The sequence below is a fragment of the Apteryx mantelli genome, chromosome Z (genome assembly GCF_036417845.1).
Source record: "Apteryx mantelli isolate bAptMan1 chromosome Z, bAptMan1.hap1, whole genome shotgun sequence".
Taxonomy (NCBI): Eukaryota; Metazoa; Chordata; class Aves; order Apterygiformes; family Apterygidae; genus Apteryx; species Apteryx mantelli.
This window is the reverse complement of record NC_090020.1, coordinates 13,019,564-13,037,912: the sequence shown is the minus strand read 5'-3', so window position 1 is coordinate 13,037,912 and position 18,349 is coordinate 13,019,564. Positions and strand designations below refer to the sequence as shown.

General features: G+C 57.4%; 1 protein-coding gene across 2 annotated transcripts in view; it reads right to left on the bottom strand.

Moving 5' to 3' along the window:
• Positions 1 to 4,783, bottom strand: part of FSD1L (fibronectin type III and SPRY domain containing 1 like) — a 35,917-nt gene extending 31,134 nt beyond the window's left edge. For both annotated transcript variants that reach the window (XM_067315339.1, XM_067315340.1), the window contains exon 1: positions 4,638 to 4,783. In XM_067315339.1, the coding sequence (XP_067171440.1) occupies positions 4,638 to 4,652 (15 nt within the window). In that variant the 5' untranslated portion in view covers positions 4,653 to 4,783. The remainder of the gene's footprint in view (positions 1 to 4,637) is intronic.
• Positions 4,784 to 18,349: the final 13,566 nt, after the last annotated feature.

The window sequence follows — 18,349 nt, the reverse complement described above, 5'->3', positions numbered from 1 at the left end:
CACTGATTGTTTCCTACATCAGTAAAAGAACTTCATCATACACATTCAAGTTATCTTCTGTTCTCACATGAGAAATGTTTTGTTAAAAAAAAAAAAAAAGAAAGAAAAAGGGAGGAACATCAAAGGCCCAAAGAAGCATTCTGTCAAGCTAGAAATCTTTGGTTGTTAGTTTTAGAGAAATCAGAAGTCTCTTCTTCAATATACTGCTCTTTAACCTGTTTGACAATACGTATTAATGCATCTAAAGTCATCCAAACCACACTAGCTTTGCCTACCACCTTCTGCCCTAAAAACTTCTCCAGATGATAGAACTAGTGCTTGCGCAACTGAGCAGAGAAACAAAGGAAACATAGCAGGTAAAGTCAGCCCAGAAGAAAAATTAGTATTTCCTGTTGTCAAAAGAAGCTAGTGTTAAACAACTAAGTTGATGTTTTACAGATTACTTCTATATATTTACTCTACAGATCACACAGAATAGGTTTACTGTACAAGTGTTAAAACAAATTCTAGCAAATACTTCATATTCTCCAATTAAAAGTGACTTCAAAGACAGAAGCTTACCAACACCTGGAAAGAAGACACAAGGTTATCTTTATTACCTCCAGTTATTAAAAAGTAGCGGAATAAGCTTAAAATATGTACTAAGCAGGCAAAGTTGTTAAGTTTATTAAAATATATTTTAAATTAAATCTGACTACCAAGTCTAACTGTGTTAAGATACAACTGTTATATGCTAAGGATTCAACAAAAATATACCAATGCTTGGCACTTAAAACTAAGTCTAATTATAAAATTATGAAGTTCTGAGTATACCAGCATACATAAGTAGAAACAAAGTACAAGGTGAGCAGGTGACTAAGTATTTTCTGTTATTTAGTTCAGGCTGGTTGACAAAAAGTTCTAGAAACAGAAATCTGACTATAAAATGCTGGGTTTATTTGTCACTTAGGAAAAAGTAAAAGTTGTCTTAATTGTAACTAAGATGTATTATTAACCAGTTGAGGCTCAAAGTTTCAAGTTGCTATTCTTGCATTACTTGACAACATTTAGGAATTCAAGGAGATTGGGTGAGCTTTTAAGCCCTCAAAAGCAATCAGACCAAAAAGATGTTGCAAAGGTACTCCCATAAGCTCTTTCTTAATAACCATTTACTACTTCACTGCATGTTTGCTAAAAAGCAAGAAAAAGAGCCTTTATCCTTTCACAACAACTTCTGCAATAACTCTTGAGACTACATTCCTCAAGGAATTTCTCCACTAGTCTTAAGCCATGCTCCTACCTGTTTTTTAAAAACTGCTGATGAACGGGCCAAAAAACCCTCTTATGATGTATTTATTGGTTCTCTGACCCATTGTTTCCACAGTGGCATGCTTTAGCTCAAATATGAGACCGCTATCAGGAAAGTGAAGTTTTATTGCTTTTACCAACATGAGCTGCAAAACAATAGCATCATGGAAAGATACAGTACAATTGCTTGCAACAACTGAAATTAGGAGTCACTAGAAGGACAAACAAGCCGAGGTGGTGTCTTTCAGAAACAGTGCATGTAGTAAGGCTTCACTGTAGAATCCATTCAGTGTTTACTTAAAATTGTACATGTTTAAAAACAACTTTGTCCACATTACACTAGCAGATGAAATGCTATAATCTAACCAGCTGTTTCTGCATTCACTACTGACCAGAAGCAATTGTTTTTGCATGTCAGACAGCCCACAGTTAAGCCTTAGATCCTATAAACATAACTGTCAATTTGGATGAACAAGAACACTCTCAATCCTCTTTCAACTAGGATTTCAGGGCTTACTCAGTTCTACCATGTGGAAAAAATTAGTCTTCTTGTACATAGCTATAAAACCCCAAAGCATTATTAAGTACCACATAAGACTAAAGGAAAAGGTATACATTTGAGGAATGCTTAGAAAGTCTTTATACAAGCAGCCTAAAACACAGCAGAAACTAGAAGATAACTGTCAAACAAGGTTTCCCAAAACATCTGAAGTTAAAGTCAACAACCAATCAAGGATCAGTAAAGCTCTTTAAGGAAGCTACCAATTTCTCCAAACAGGAATTCCACCATCAAGTTTGATCCAACTTGACAATGAACAGACATCATCTACAAACAGATGAAAAAGGCCTAAAAATCCACTAACAGCACCGAATATTTCTTAACCACCAAAGCACATGACACTAAAACAGAAAGTCAGCTTTTAAGAACCACTAATATAATACACAGGTTTTCTTCCAAACATAAAGACATATGATAAATTCAGGCCACTGCATTGTTCCCCATTTCTTATAATGAGAATTTCTGAAAATTCACTACAATTATGTACAGTGACAGGCACACTAGGAAAATTATACATTTATAGAACAATTGAGGTTTACACAGCAAATTACTTCATGTGACAATGACTACAGCATCAAGTTCAGTAAAAATTCTTGGTATTTATTCCTTTAAGGATATTTAAATTCACTTCTCAGTGATGGATGCAGTACTTTATCAAACATTAACCAGAATCCTATTATAAATAATTCTTGTAATTCTCTCCGGCTAGCAGATCTAGTAACATCCTAGGTGTTCAACTGAGGTCCTAAAAGTCAGTTTCAAATTCATTTTCAAAATATTATGGCAAGTTTATTAGACAGAAGTTGAAGTTTAAGTCATTTTCTCCTATCACTCAGCACAGTAATGCCCTTCAATTTCATGACCTATTCTTATTCTCCAAATCTAAAACTTTTTAAAAGTAAAAATACATAGCATCTGTAAGGCAATGGTGCTGATGGGCAAAGGATGACAAAGGTTAAAGGACAAAGCCCTACAGCATGTGGTGGCACAGCAGGCTTGACAAGAGCATGAAGGTAAACAACAACCACTCCTTGAATAGCCAACAACTGGCATTATATCAACTATGGCATCTGTTGAAGCAGCTGGGAACCTCAAATGTTAAAGAGTAAACTTCAATAAATTAAACTATTAAATCATTTTTATTTGTTAAGAAGCAAGTTAAACAGTTCAAGATCACACAAGTCTTATGGCTGGATGCAGATCTGAATTTCTAAAGCAGCCAAGTGCCTATGTCACACTAACTTTCATGAGTGGACCAAGTTTCCAACAAAAGGGCATACTGAATCTCCACTTAGTCTTCTGCACTTCTTTCACATATTGGAAATGCCAGAGTTTGAAAAGTTACTTTAAAGAAAATACAGGTGACCCTGCTCCATGAGCATCCATAGCGTCCATGCTCTTATTTATAACAGGCTATTGGTCAAAAATTTACTTGAGACCTTCCCAGTTTTAACTAAACAAGTGACACTAGTATCAGTTTCAATTATAGAGCTACAGCATTTTAGCAAAGTCATGGACAGCAGCAGATCAGCAGCAGAACTATTGTTAATTATATGATCGGTAATGATTTTACTACTGCATTCAGAACCTCTGAGTAGCACTGAAATTCAATTATGTTCAGTGATGTCACTGAGCAATATCCATGCAGAGGATCCGTGTGACAGCTGCAGCCATTTCGTCTATGCCAAACAACGATAGGTAGATTCAAGTTCATGTAGTATCTACTAGAGGTACACTTTCATGGAAGTTCACATCTCACCTTCTAAAGCATAGATGACTATGAAGTGTCAGTAACAAATGCTAAACTAAAAAACTAACATTTCTGATCAATACATTTCAAGCCATTAGCAGTGCCAGTTATCCAGACTACTCACAAAATGATTTCCAAGCACAGAAAAGCACAGTCTTCAAGGAGACAGTAATCGAAGTAGTTTTGGACTGCTAGCTACAAAGGCACAAGGCTGAGTCAGAAATTTTTGCAGAGACTTTATCATTTTTTAAAAAGTCAGGCACAGTCCCTTTATCAGGCACATCTCTGCTCCTCAGTGATTTCGCTGAGGGAGCAGACAGCAAGTGAGGAAAGGAAGAAATTATAAGACAGCAGCCACATGAAAAAGAAAACCTAAAAAAAAATGCTTCCATTAATTAGTTCCCTTCAGCACAGTTTTGCATGAATGGGAAACAGAAGGGCTTATGTGTGCAGTATAATTGCTTATGACAGAAACACACACTATGAAAGAGCTCTATGCCAGAGCTGTACTTTACTAAGCTGCAACTCTAAACATAAGGCCAGCATCCCAAAAACGCAGGCACCGGGAACTTCTCTAAACTCAGCATTCAGCCACACCGTTCTCCAACATCCCCACATCCTTTCTACAGGGTAATGCTCGGCACAACTCTTAAAATAACCAAGAGGAAAAATACTTTTCCAGCATTGCTGCCCTCCTGGCAGGTATATTACAATACAGTAATTTACTGAAGGGCTGCGCATTCGCTTCCTTAACCGTTGTCCCCTTTCCTTACTAAGGCAGGCCGAACACTTAGGGAACACCGGCTTCTTCGGAGGAGGCGGCCCCGTGCGGGCTCCGGAGGAGCTTCTCAGGGGCCCGCTGCAGGCAGTTACAGCCCCCGATAAAGCCCGCCCGCAGAGCCGGCGGAGGGAGGCTCCCGCCGAGGGAAACCCGCTCTCCCCTCTCGCTCCCGGCCGCCCATGCCGCCTCAGCACTTCGCTCCCCGCCGCCGACCCACCCCAGCCAGCCCGCCGGCGCCGGAGGCTGCGGCCGACACTCACTTTCTGCTCGTCCATGGCGAGGCGAGGGGAGGCGAGACGAGCCGGGAGGGCGTGCGGGCTGGGGGGAAAGCGGCGCCCTGCGGGCCCCGACCGGTAAAGCAGGCAACGGCCACCAACCGCCGCCGCCCGCCCGCGAGCCCGCCTCCCTCCCCCCGGCCCGGTGACTGCGCATGCGCGCTGGCACGCCGGTTCCCCCCCCCCTCCGGCAGCCTGCGCATGCGCCTCCCGCCCTCCCGCCCCAACGCGCACACACACCGGCCTGAGGCACGCGCCCCGCCGCCCAATAGGAAGGCGCCGCCGCACTGCCCCCGCCCCTCTGCGCGGCGGCTGCTTCTGGGTATGCGCAGCGGGAGCGGAGCGCCGCGAGCAGGGGGCGGTGGGGGGGGAGGTGGCGCTCCGTAAAGACCCGAGTTCGAGTCCCGGCCCCAGACAGAAGGCCCAAACGGGTCACTGTGCGTTGGGATGGGGATGCGGGGGTGTGCAGCAGGGTTTGCACATACCGGGGCGGTAAAGTTGTTTCTTCCAGCTTCAGGAGCTCAGAAAATCCCCAGCAGAGCTCTCAGATTCATGTGGCTGGGCCTAAAATGGTTGTTCTTAAGGAAACTGAATGCTGAGAGGGGCTGGAGGTGAAGGTGTTGCACAGAGCTCTGAAAATCAGTGTTTTTCTGGACAATTTGAGCCCCATGACAGTCTCCGCAGTCCTGAATCTTCAGGCTTTTCACTCGCTTTTGTGCTGCGCATCACCAGGAAAACCCCCGTACGCTGCAAATGATGCATTGCAGGAAGGAGGCAGTGTCCTCTGCCCTCGTTGTTATTTATATAGCTAGTGATCCTGTAAGGCAGCTTTGCTTCATCTCAGGGCTCACTAATCCAATTAAAAAAAAAAAAAAAGGAAAGAAAAAGCAAGCTTCACAGTGCTTGGAAGGAGTGGTAATTTCGTAATGATGACATCTTGCAGAGATACAGCCACAAAAGATCCGCCGGGTTGAAGTGTAGCACTATGATTTTTTAGCAGCTGCCTGAAGCTTTGAGCATTGCCCTGCTATCAGAGGAAGTAGTGCTATTCACACTGGGCGCAGAACAAGAGAAGCCAGCTGCTAACGTGGAAATTCACCTCCGCGACCACGATTTTGCGGCCTGATGGCGAAGGTCTCTCTCTAAGGTTATTTTTGTGCCTGCAAGCCCTGTTTAATTCTGGTTTAAATTCCTCGGTGCCCGGGGCTGTGGTGGGGACCTTGTCACGCCATGAGGAGGAGGCAGACCTCAGCGAACATCCTGCTTAACCAGGCTGAGAGCCCTCTATGGTGGGATGACTGGCTGGTGGAGGAGGGGAGAGTCATGGATGTCCTCCTTGGCTTCTGCAAGGCTTTTAACACCGTCTCCCATAACATCATCCTGGGCAAGTGGAGGGAGTAAGGGCTAGGTGAGCAGCACACAGTGAGGTGGACTGAGAGCTGGCTGAAAGGCAGAGCTCAGCGGGTTGTGCCCGGCGGCGTAAAGTCTGCTTGGAGGCCTGGAGCTAGCAGTGTCCCCTGGGGGTCAATATGGAGTCCAGACCAGTTGAGGCAGCAATGACCTGAATGAAGGGACAGAGCCCTTCAGCAAGTTTGCTAATGATCCCCAAACTGGGAGCAGTCTCTCGTACACCAGAGGGCTGTGCTGCCATTCAGAGGGACCTCGACACGCTGGAGAGCTGGGCAGAGAGGAACCTCACGGAGTTCAACCAAGGAAAGTGCAGAGTGCTGCACCTAGGGAGGAATAACCCCATGCACGAGTGCAGGCTGGGGGCTGGGCTGCTGGCAAGCAGCTCTGCAGAGAGGCACCTGGGGGTCCTGGTGCACAGCTTGTTGGCCGTGAGCCACCAATGTGCCCTTGTGGCCAAGGCGGCCACTGGTATCCCCGCTTGCCTTAGGAAGAGCATTGCCGGCAGGTGGAGGGAAGGAATCCTCGCCCTCTACTCAGCCCTGGCGAGGCCACACCTGCAGTTCTGTGTCCAGTTCCGGGCTCCCCAATGCAAGAGAGACATGGAGCTACTGGAGCGAGTCCAGCGGAGGGGCTGCTAAGGGCATGAAGGGATTGCAGCATCTCTCCTATGAGGAAAGGCTGAGAGAGCTGGGACCGTTCAGCCTGGAGAAGAGAAGGCTGAGGGGGGAATCTGATCAGTGCGGGGATGTATGTGAAGGGAAGGTGTGGAGAGGCTGGAGCCAGACTCTTGTCCGTGGTGCCCAGCGATAGGACGAGAGGCAAGGGGCACCGACGGATACACGAGAAGTTCCATGGGAACATGAGAAGAAACCCTTCTTTCCTCTGAGGGTAACAGAGACCTGGAACAGGTTACGCACAGAGGTTGTGCAGTCTCCTTGCTTGGAGATATTCCAAAGCCATCTGGACACAAGCCCTGGAAACGGGCTCTAGGTGACCCTGCTGCAGCAGGGGGCTGGACTAGAAGACCTCCAGAGGTGCCTTCCAACCTCAGCCCTTCTGGCATTCCATGAGTGCGTGTGCAGCCCCGGGCGCTGGACCCCTCGGGCCTGGGGCACTCTTCCCGGGGCTCTCTTGCTGGCCTGCCCCAGCCCCACGTCCTCCCCAGCCGTCGCCTCCGTGCGCTCGCCCGCTGCCAGCGGGGAGCTCGGCGCCAGCGCTCCAGGCGCAGCCCTGCTCCCCAGCCTGGGGGCAGCCCAGCAGGCGGCACGCTCTTGCCCCACTCGCTCAGGCGCATCCCGCCCCTGCACGGCACTCCCCACGCGACCCCTGCCCGCCACCTGCCACCCCCAGCGCAGGCGCCCGGCACGCCAAGACCCTCTCTCGCGGCACGCACAAAGCACACTCGAGCGCACCCAGCTGGGCACCCAGCACCTTTTATTCAGCGTTTGCCCTGCAGGCCCCAGCAGCCCCAGTGCTACGGAGACGCGGGGCTGCCGGGCGCCCGTCAGAAGGGCAGCAGCCCCTTGCTGCGCATGGCCAGGCTCTCGGACAGCAAGTCCGCCAGGCGCGCGTAGCTCTGCTCGGGCAACAGCCGCAGCAGCAGCCGGTAGAGCAGCTCCCGGTCGCACTGGGAGGCGTAGAGCACCACGGCGCCCAGCACGCACACCACCAGCAGCTCCAGGCACACGAAGAGCACGCAGAGTCTCCTGCGGGACGGCGGAGGCATGGCAGCCGCAGCAGCCCACGCAGGCCATCGCAGCCCTGTCTTGCCCGCACCCAGCCCTGCGACCCAGGGGCCCCTGCAGGGAACCCTCCGCCTGCCCCCCGGGCGCTGCTCGTCGCTCCCTCGCGCAGGCTTGCAGAAGAGCCGCCACAAGCCCGCAAAGAAGGAAGCCCGCCACAAGGGCAACCCTCCCGGGGCACTTTCCCAGCTGCACAGCCCACAGCCCGGCAGCAGGAGCCCCAGCGCGGGAACCGCTCGCTGCACGGCAGCCCGGGCGCGGGCCCTGGCACACGAGGCACCCCCGGGGCAACTCACTTCAGCCAGGTAGCGAGGCCGCGTCTCTTGGCCAGCTCCTCCCTCTCCTGCACGTCAACAGAGAGCGGGCACACGTGTGCGGCTGCACGCGGCTGCACGCTGCCCCTCTCCGCACCGACAGCCCACCAGCCAGCTGGCCGGCCGGCCGGCCGGCCGGGGCAGCCCTCGCTGCCGCCTCTCGCCCTTACCAGCCGGGCTTCCAGCAGCTCGGGCAGCACACACCCCTCCGCCTGCGGCTCCTGCTCCATCCGCTGCTCGCTGCAGGCAACAGGGCTTGCTTGGACCAGCACGCGCCTCCCTGGCCACTGGCGCTCCCCGTCGCCATGCAGCGGGGCAACGGCGGTAGGGATGGGGGCAGGGACGGGCGTCTCCTCTCCCACCACGTGCTGCACAGACCCCCCGTGGCCTCCCGGCACCGCCGCTGGCACCCGCCGGCACTCCCGCTGCAGCACGGAGCCCCTGCAGAGCCCCGTGGGCAGAGCGCTCCCCGGGCCCCACTCACTAGGCGTTTTCCACCTCCAGCTCCTCCACCTGCTCTCGCAGAGCCTGCATTGCCGCACGCTGCGCCTGCCAGACGGAAGGGTCACGCTCCGTGCGCCCACTGCAGCCCGCTGCCGGGCCCCGGCCGCTGGGCGCCCACCACCCGCTGCCCTCGCCCCCTCGGCGCTACCTTTGCCCGCTCCTGCTGCTCCCGCAGCTGCTCCTTCAGCTGCGCCGAGCGCTGCCTCTCCTGCAAAACACGGAGCACACCCTGCGGGCAGCGCAGCTGGCAGCCGCGCAGCCCCCTCCCCGGCCAGCCCCAGGCCTCGGCCCCCTCGCCACTGCCCCGCTCCAGGCCACAGGCAGGGCTGGCCGCGGACACGGACACGGGCACGGGCACGGACAGCCCAAGGGCAGTCACGCAGCCCGGCCCCCGGGGCGAACGCCCTCCCCACACCCCCCGCTGCCTGCAGCCTGCCGGCACCGCACGGCCAGCACGGCTCCCCTCGGCCCCCTACCTCGCGCAGCTCCTGCAGCCTCGCGTCTCTCTCCTGCTTGGCCGCCTGCAAGCGCTCCTGCAGCACAGCAGAGGCGAGGAGAGCGAGAGGAGCAGCTGTCAGGGCACGGCAGAGCTGCTGCCGGCAGCAGGTGCCCTGCCGCTGCCCTGGCAGGCGCTGCCCTCAGGGAGCCAGCTCTGCCGGCACCGCGCGGCACGGAGAGGCCCGCGGCCCAGCTCACCTCCAGCTCTGGCCGCAGCTCCTGCATGGCCTGCAGCTGCTGGCGGCTGCTGCAGCAGCGCTGCCCGAGGGCCTCGTTGTCCCCGCGCAGCTCCCGGGCGGCATCCTGCAGCTCCTGCTTCTCCTCCTGCTGCGTGGGCAAGGCGCAGAGCAGGCCTTCAGCGCAGGGCAGAGACGGCCCCGGCAGGGCCGCAGCGGGGGCAGCCCCAGCCCCTGCGCCAGGGGCACTCCGCACCTACCAGGCACCGCAGCAGCTCCCGGCAGCGGCCCCTCTCCTGCTGGCTCTGCTGCAGCTGCTCCCGCAGCCTGCTGAGCTTGTCCAGCAGCTCCTGCGGCTCCTCGGCCACTCTCCTGCGCCTCCGCTGCCTGCAGCCATGGGGGCCCTCAGTCGCCCTGCGCAGGCCCTCCCCGCTTCCCAGCCCTGCCTGCGTTTGGGGGACCTGTGTGGCACCCGGCGCCACACAGCTGCCGCGCCTGCTGCGTCCCCGCGCCCAGCACCGTGGGCACCGTCCCACCTGGCCGCCTGCTCCGCCAGCCGGGCGTTGGTGCTCTGCAGCGCCTCGTGCTCCGCCTGCAGCAGCTCCAGCTGCTCCAGCAGCTCCCGCTTCTGCGCCCGCACCTGCCGCAGGGCCGCCCGCACCTCCGCCGCCTCCATGGCTTGTGCCCGGGCCGCACGCGCCCCACGCAGCTCCCCTGCGCTCTGCAAGCGCGCCCTGGGGGGGCCCCGGCCGCCTGCGGCAGGCAGGGCGAGAGGAGACGCCGGCAGCGGCGGCTCTGGCGATGGGCACACGCAGCTGCTGCCCGCCCCAGAGCACGAGGCCAGCAGCAGCCCCAAAGCCTCGCTCCACGCGCCGCGTCACGCAACGCCACGCCGCGCCTGGCGCACGCGCTCAGCGGCAGTGCGGCCGCAAGGCAGCTGGGCGAGACTCTGCCGCCGCCCGGGCAAAGGCCGCCGCGCCGCGTGCTCACAATAGCTCGGGGCCGTCACAAAGGGCCCGTGTGTGCGCTGGCCCGGGGCGGCCTGTGACCCGCGCAGGCCCCCGCGCGCTGCTGCTGCCCCAGCCCCCCGCCCAGGCAGGGAGGGCGACAACCCCCGGCTGCAGGCACCCGGGCAAAGCCCTGCGCGGCCCCTTCCTCCGCTGCCACGGACGCAAAGAGCTCTTCTTTTCACCTGGCAAGTTACCCAGGGCAGCGATGGCACGTAGGGCTACCAGTGTGAAGATTCTGGGCCACCACTGCGCCGCAAAGTGCATGTTTTCGGCCACGTTCGTATTACGTGGCTCCCCATCTTGGCCAATATGGAAGCGCCGACAAAGAGTACGAAGAAAGTTCAGACCTCACAACAAACGAGGTGTTTCTTTGTTTGGTATTCCTAACTTCTTTTACAATAAAACTTGATGCTATCCACAGGAAGATATTATTTGAAAAACAGAGCAGTGTTTCTTTTGGAATCTCTCGATGAAATATGAAAATATGGTTGTTTCCACTTCTTTGTTTTCCCTTGACCCTCTAGATGATTGACCTTGCTGAAAGAGAGCCCTGTGGGGATACGCCTCTGTCTCCCTTGCCCGGGAAGTATTGGGGTTTCTGGTTTCAGATAAGAGAGGTCCCCTCGAGCCTTTGCCTCAGGCCTCCCCTCTCCAAAATCAAGGAGCTCTTCCCACGATGGCCTTCGCTTGCTGCTGCGTGCGTACATTTGAGTTGCCTAGCCTTCCTCAGCTCGACAAAGCAAGGCTGAGCAGAGCAAGCAGGCACAAGACAGCCAAGCGCAGGCAATGCAGCAGCTTCCTGCAGAGCTTCGATGACCACTTCCTGAGGCAGGTGCTAGAGGAGCCAGCGAGGAGAGGTGCTCTGCTGGCCCTTGTACTGCCAAAGAAGGCGGGGCGGGCTGGAGGTGTGAAGGCAGGGGCAAGCTTGGCTGCAGCGACCACGCGACGGTGGATTTGGGGATGCTGTGAGGAGGGAGCAGGGCAAAAAGCAGGCTCACAAGGCTGGACTTCCGGAGACCAGCCTGGGCCTCTTCAGGGTCCTTCTGGGAAGAATCCCAGGTGCTAGGGCCCGAGCAGGAAGAGGGGCCCAGGAAAGCTGCTTGATATTCAAGGATGGCCTGCTGCAAACTCCACAAGGGTCTGTGCCAAGGAGCAAGAAGCCCAGCAAAGGTGGCAGGAGAGCTGTGTGGATGAGCAAGGAGCTGCTGGCCAAACTGCGACAGAAGAAGGAAGCGTACAGAAGGGGGAAGCGGGGACACCTAACCTGGCAGCAGTGAGGGGATGTCAGCTGAGTAGGCAGGCATGGGGCTAGGAAGGCTGCAGTTGACTCTGGCGAGCGATGTCCGTCCGGGGCAACAGGAAGGGCTTCTTTAACTATTGCTTGGGCGTGCAGGGACCTGCTGCTGTGGGCCCTGCGCTCAGCAGGGGGGGGCACAAGGTGACCTCCCACATCCCTTGCTGCGTGCCTTTTTCTGCCGCTGCACTGAAGACTCGGAGAGCTGCACGCCATGGGGGAAGAAGCAGGAGTGCACTTTGTGTGCCTCGAGGCAGAGGAGAAGAGCATAATAAACGCAGCGAACAAGTCCACTCGGGAGCTCTGGTTTCTTGCTTGCAGAGTGGATGGGCTGCAGTGGCTGTGTGTGCCTCGGTCGGTGTGCTCTTTCTTGTAGCCCCCAGCTCCCAGGTTGCGCCCAGGCAAACCACTCACCTGCGGCCATGCTGGCTGAAGCAGAAGGTCAGGGGCAAAGCTGCAAGACGTAAACAGCAAGGGTTGCCCAGCCATGCCGGAGGGTGAGCTGGGTAGGAGCTGGTGGCAATGAAGAGCAGGAAATGGCCTTGATCTGGCACTCCACCGCAAATGCTTCTGAAGCAATGGGACATTCTCCTGTGCCAGCTCCGGGATTGCCAAACCTGGGCTCTGCATGCTGTGGGGAGGTGTCGTAGTGCAACTGTCCTTCCCAGCATGATGAGGTAGCCTCCCTCTGAGCACAGCGAGCAGAGGCAGAGAACAGGCGCAGCAGTTTGTGCAGCAGTTTGCACAGAATGGCGCAAGAAGGCACCTTCGTTTCCAGTCCCAGCAGTGCACGCTTTCTCCGGTATGGTCATGACACCCAGCAGAGCACGTTCCCCTGTGGCTGTTGGAGTCGCTGCATCAGCCGTGTCAGAGGCGTCCACCCAGACAGACCCTCTGACAGCTGATGCAGCTCCACAGGTCTCAGGCCGCAGGGAGTGCTTGGGGCCTCTCTGGGAGGCCTGGGCTGGCAGTGAGCTCTCCTGCAGAAGGTGTGTTGCTGTTGATGAGTTGTGTCGTCAGGTGAGGCAGTTACTGGAGGATGTCAGTAGGCTGCGCAGCATTCGAGAAGATGAGCAAGAGGTAGACAGGCTATTCCTGGAGACCATACGGCTCCAGGAGTCCCAACCCTCCACAGCAGTGGAGCTGCCGGAGGACTCTGTGCCAGGTGGAATGGTACATCATAACGCTGTAGAAGGCAGCTGGAAACTGGTCGCTTCCTGTAGAAGCAGAAAGGCTCCTACTCCTCCTGAGGACTTGCAGTCGAGCAACAGGCTTAGTGCCCTCCAGGCTGAGGAGGAGCTGGGCATGACTTCAAGGGAAGCAACTGGGCCGACAGACCCTGTGCCATGCGGGAACACCTGGAGGAAGCGGCGAGTGATTGTTGTGGGTGACTGCCTGCTGCCGGGGACAGAGGACCTGACCTCTTGTCTAGAGAAGTTTGTTGCCTGCAAGAGGCTCGAATATGAGATGTCATGGAAAGACTTGTCCATGCTTCAGACTATTACCCTCTGCTGCTCTTCCATGTGGGCACTTATGATATCAAGGGCAAATTGGAAACCATCCAAGCATGCAATTTCAGAGCTCTGGGGATGGTGGTCAAGGGTCTGGGAGGCCAGGTCATTCTCTCCTGAGTCCTGCCAGCGAGGAGGATGGATGGGAGGAGGAGGAGATGGATTTTGCGAGTTAACAGCTGGCTGCACCACCGGTGTGGGCAACAGGGTTTTGGTTTCTATGACCATGGGACCCTGTTTGAAGATCAACAACTGCTGGGGAGAGATGGGATGCACCTCACTAAGCGGGGCACGCGTGTCTTTCTTTGCCAACAGGTTGGCCAGCCTCCTAAGGAGGGCTTTCAACTAGGACAGATGGGGGAAGGGGAGAGTTATAGAGACAGGGTAGCCGGCAAAAGGCGGCTCAAGCTGGGATGCCTGCAGCGGGCGCATGCAGCCGGGGAAGTGCACACGGGACATGACTGTGGAGGATCCTCTTGTACCCCTCCTGGGAAACCTGCATGCTCGATCACCTCTCTGAAATGCCTGTACACCAATGCATGCAGCATGGGGAATAAAGAGGAAGAATTAGAGGTCTGTGTCTGGCCGCAGGGCCATAAGCTCATTGCAATTGCAGAGACATGGTGGGCTAGCTCACGTGACTGAAATGCTGTCATGGATGGCTATGTGCTTTTTAGGAAAGACAGGCCAGGAAGGTGAGGTGGTGGAGTTGCTCTTTCTGTGAGAGAGCAACTGGGATGTATGGAGCTGTGCCTAGGGGTGGCTGAAGAGCGAGTCGAGAGCTTATGGGTAAGGATTCAAGGGCAGGCTAGCGGGGGTGACACTGTTGTGGGTGTTTACTACAGGCTGCCTGATCAGGAAGAGGAAGTCGACGAGGCCTTCTCAGACAACAAACAGAGAAGAACTGGTTGGAGATGTGAAGGTCAGGGGCAGCCTTGGCTGCAGTGGCCATGAGATGGCGTAGTTCAGGATCCTGCGAGGAGGCAGCAGGGCACTAAGTAGGACTGCAGCCCTGGACTTCAGGAGAGCAACCTTTGGCCTCTTCAGGGACCTGCTTGGAGGAATCCCATGGCTTAGGGCCCTAGAGGGAAGTGGGCTCCAAGAGAGCTGGTTAATATTCAAGCATCACTTCCTCCTAGCTCAAGAGCGGTGCATCCCTATGAGTAGGAAGTCAAGCAAAGTGGGCAGGAGACCTGCGTGGACGAGCAAGGAGCTCCTGGCAAAACTCAAGCAGAAGAAGGAAGTCTACAGCATGTGGAAAGGGGAACAGGCCACTTGGGAGGAATATAGGAATGCTGTCAGAGGATGCAGGGATGCGAGGAGGAAGGCTAAGGCCCATTTGGAATTCAGTCTGGCTAGAGATGTCAAGGACAAGAAGGGCTTCTTCAAATACCTCAGTAGCAAAAGGAAGACTAGGGAGAATGTGGGCCTGCTGCTGAATGGGGTGGGTGCCCTGGTGACGAATGATACAGAGAAGGCCGAGTTCCTGAATGCCGCCTTTGCTTCAGTCTTTACTGCTCAGGCGAGCCCCTAGGAATCCCAGACCCTGGAGACAAGAGAGAAAGTCTGGAGAAGGGAAGATTTTCCCTTGGTCGAGGAGGATTGGGTTAGAGATCTTTCAGGCAGACCTGAGACCCGCAAATCCACTGGCCCTGAAGGGATGCACCCACGAGTGCTGAGGGAGCTGCCGGGCGTCATTGCTAGGCCACTCTCCATCATCTCGGCAAGGACGTGGAGAAGAGGGGAGGTGCCTGAGGACTGGAGGAAGGCCAGTGTCACTCCAGTCTTCCAAAAGGGCAAGAAGGAGGAGCCAGGCAACTCCAGGCCACTCAGCCTCACCTCCATGCCTGGAAAGGTGATGGAGCAGCTCATCCTGGATGCCATCTCGAAGCATGTGAAGGAGAAGAAGGTGCTCAGGAGCAGTTAGCATGGCTTCACCAAGGGGAAAGCATGCTTAACGAAGCTGAGAGTCTTCTAGGACGGCATGACTAGCTGGCTAGGTGAGGGCAGAGCACTGCATGTTGTCTCCCTTGACTTGCGCAAGGCTGTTCACACTCTCTCCCATAGTGTCCTCACAGGCAAGCTGAGGAAGTGCGGCACAGACGAGCAGCCGGTGAGGTGGATTGAGAAGTGGCTGAAAGGCAGAGCTCAGCGGGTTGTGCTCGCTCAGTGGTGCAAAGTGTACTTGGAGGCCTGGAGCTAGCAGCGTCCCCCAGGGGTCAGTAGTGGCTCCAGTATTGTTGCACTTCTTCGGCAATGATCTGGATGAAGGGGCAGAGGGCACCTTCAGCAAGTTTGCTGAGGCTATGAAACTGGGAGGAAACTGGCGGCTACACCAGAGGGCTGTGCTGCCCTTCAGAGGAACCTCGACACGCTGGAGAGCTGGGCAGAGAGGAACCTCATGGAGTTCAGCCCAGGGAAGTGCCAAGTCCTTCACCTGGGGAGGAATAAGCCCATGCACGAGTGCAGGCTGGGGGCTGAGCTGCTGGCAAGCAGCTCTGCAGAGAAGGACCTGGGGGTCCTGGAGCACAACTTGTTGGCCGTGAGCCACCAATGTGCCCTTGTGGCCAAGGCGGCCACTGGTATCCCCGCTTGCCTTGGGAAGAGCATTGCTGGCAGGTGGAGGGAAGGAATCCTCGCCCTCTACTCAGCCCTGGCGAGGCCACACCTGCAGTTCTGTGTCCAGTTCCGGGCTCCCCAATGCAAGAGAGACATGGAGCTACTGGAGCGAGTCCAGCGGAGGGGCTGCTAAGGGCATGAAGGGATTGCAGCATCTCTCCTATGAGGAAAGGCTGAGAGAGCTGGGACCGTTCAGCCTGGAGAAGAGAAGGCTGAGGGGGGAATCTGATCAGTGCGGGGATGTATGTGAAGGGAAGGTGTGGAGAGGCTGGAGCCAGACTCTTGTCCGTGGTGCCCAGCGATACAACAAGAGGCAAGGGGCACCAACGGATACACGAGAAGTTCCATGTGAACATGAGGAAAAAAACCGTCTTTCCTCTGAGGGTAACAGAGAAGTGGAACAGGTTACGCACAGAGGTTGTGCAGTCTCCTTGCTTGGAGATATTCCAAAGCCATCTGGACACAAGCCCTGGAAACGGGCTCTAGGTGACCCTGCTGCAGCAGGAGGCTGGACTAGAAGACCTCCAGAGGTGCCTTCCAACCTCAGCCCTTCTGGCATTCCATGATTGCGTGTGCAGCCCCGGGCGCTGGACCCCTCGGGCCTGGGCCACTCTTCCCGGGGCTCTCTTGCTGGCCTGCCCCAGCCCCACGTCCTCCCCAGACGTCGCCTCCGTGTGCTCGCCCGCTGCCAGCGGGGAGCTCGGCGCCAGCGCTCCAGGCGCAGCCCTGCTCCCCAGCCTGGGGGCAGCCCAGCAGGCGGCACGCTCTTGCCCCACTCGCTCAGGCGCATCCCGCCCCTGCACGGCACTCCCCACGCGACCCCTGCCCGCCACCTGCCACCCCCAGCACAGGCGCCCGGCACGCCAAGACCCTCTCTCGCGGCACGCACAAAGCACACTCGAGCGCACCCAGCTGGGCACCCAGCACCTTTTATTCAGCGTTTGCCCTGCAGGCCCCAGCAGCCCCAGTGCTACGGAGACGCGGGGCTGCCGGGCGCCCGTCAGAAGGGCAGCAGCCCCTTGCTGCACAAGGCCAGGCTCTCGGACAGCAAGTCCGCCAGGCGCGCGTAGCTCTGCTCGGGCAACAGCCGCAGCAGCAGCCGGTAGAGCAGCTCCCGGTCGCACTGGGAGGCGTAGAGCACCACGGCGCCCAGCACGCACACCACCAGCAGCTCCAGGCACACGAAGAGCACGCAGAGTCTCCTGCGGGACGGCGGAGGCATGGCAGCCGCAGCAGCCCACGCAGGCCATCGCAGCCCTGTCTTGCCCGCACCCAGCCCTGCGACCCAGGGGCCCCTGCAGGGAACCCTCCGCCTGCCCCCCGGGCGCTGCTCGTCGCTCCCTCGCGCAGGCTTGCAGAAGAGCCGCCACAAGCCGCAAAGAAGGAAGCCCGCCACAAGGGCAACCCTCCCGGGGCACTTTCCCAGCTGCACAGCCCACAGCCCGGCAGCAGGAGCCCCAGCGCGGGAACCGCTCGCTGCACGGCAGCCCGGGCGCGGGCCCTGGCACACGAGGCACCCCCGGGGCAACTCACTTCAGCCAGGTAGCGAGGCCGCGTCTCTTGGCCAGCTCCTCCCTCTCCTGCACGTCAACAGAGAGCGGGCACACGTGTGCGGCTGCACGCGGCTGCACGCTGCCCCTCTCCGCACCGACAGCCCACCAGCCAGCTGGCCGGCCGGCCGGCCGGCCGGGGCAGCCCTCGCTGCCGCCTCTCGCCCTTACCAGCCGGGCTTCCAGCAGCTCGGGCAGCACACACCCCTCCGCCTGCGGCTCCTGCTCCATCCGCTGCTCGCTGCAGGCAACAGGGCTTGCTTGGACCAGCACGCGCCTCCCTGGCCACTGGCGCTCCCCGTCGCCATGCAGCGGGGCAACGGCGGTAGGGATGGGGGCAGGGACGGGCGTCTGCTCTCCCACCACGTGCTGCACAGACCCCCCGTGGCCTCCCGGCACCGCCGCTGGCACCCGCCGGCACTCCCGCTGCAGCACGGAGCCCCTGCAGAGCCCCGTGGGCAGAGCGCTCCCCGGGCCCCACTCACTAGGCGTTTTCCACCTCCAGCTCCTCCACCTGCTCTCGCAGAGCCCGCATTGCCGCACGCTGCGCCTGCCAGACGGAAGGGTCACGCTCCGTGCGCCCACTGCAGCCCGCTGCCGGGCCCCGGCCGCTGGGCGCCCACCACCCGCTGCCCTCGCCCCCTCGGCGCTACCTTTGCCCGCTCCTGCTGCTCCCGCAGCTGCTCCTTCAGCTGCGCCGAGCGCTGCCTCTCCTGCAAAACACGGAGCACACCCTGCGGGCAGCGCAGCTGGCAGCCGCGCAGCCCCCTCCCCGGCCAGCCCCAGGCCTCGGCCCCCTCGCCACTGCCCCGCTCCAGGCCACAGGCAGGGCTGGCCGCGGACACGGACACGGGCACGGGCACGGACAGCCCAAGGGCAGTCACGCAGCCCGGCCCCCGGGGCGAACGCCCTCCCCACACCCCCCGCTGCCTGCAGCCTGCCGGCACCGCACGGCCAGCACGGCTCCCCTCGGCCCCCTACCTCGCGCAGCTCCTGCAGCCTCGCGTCTCTCTCCTGCTTGGCCGCCTGCAAGCGCTCCTGCAGCACAGCAGAGGCGAGGAGAGCGAGA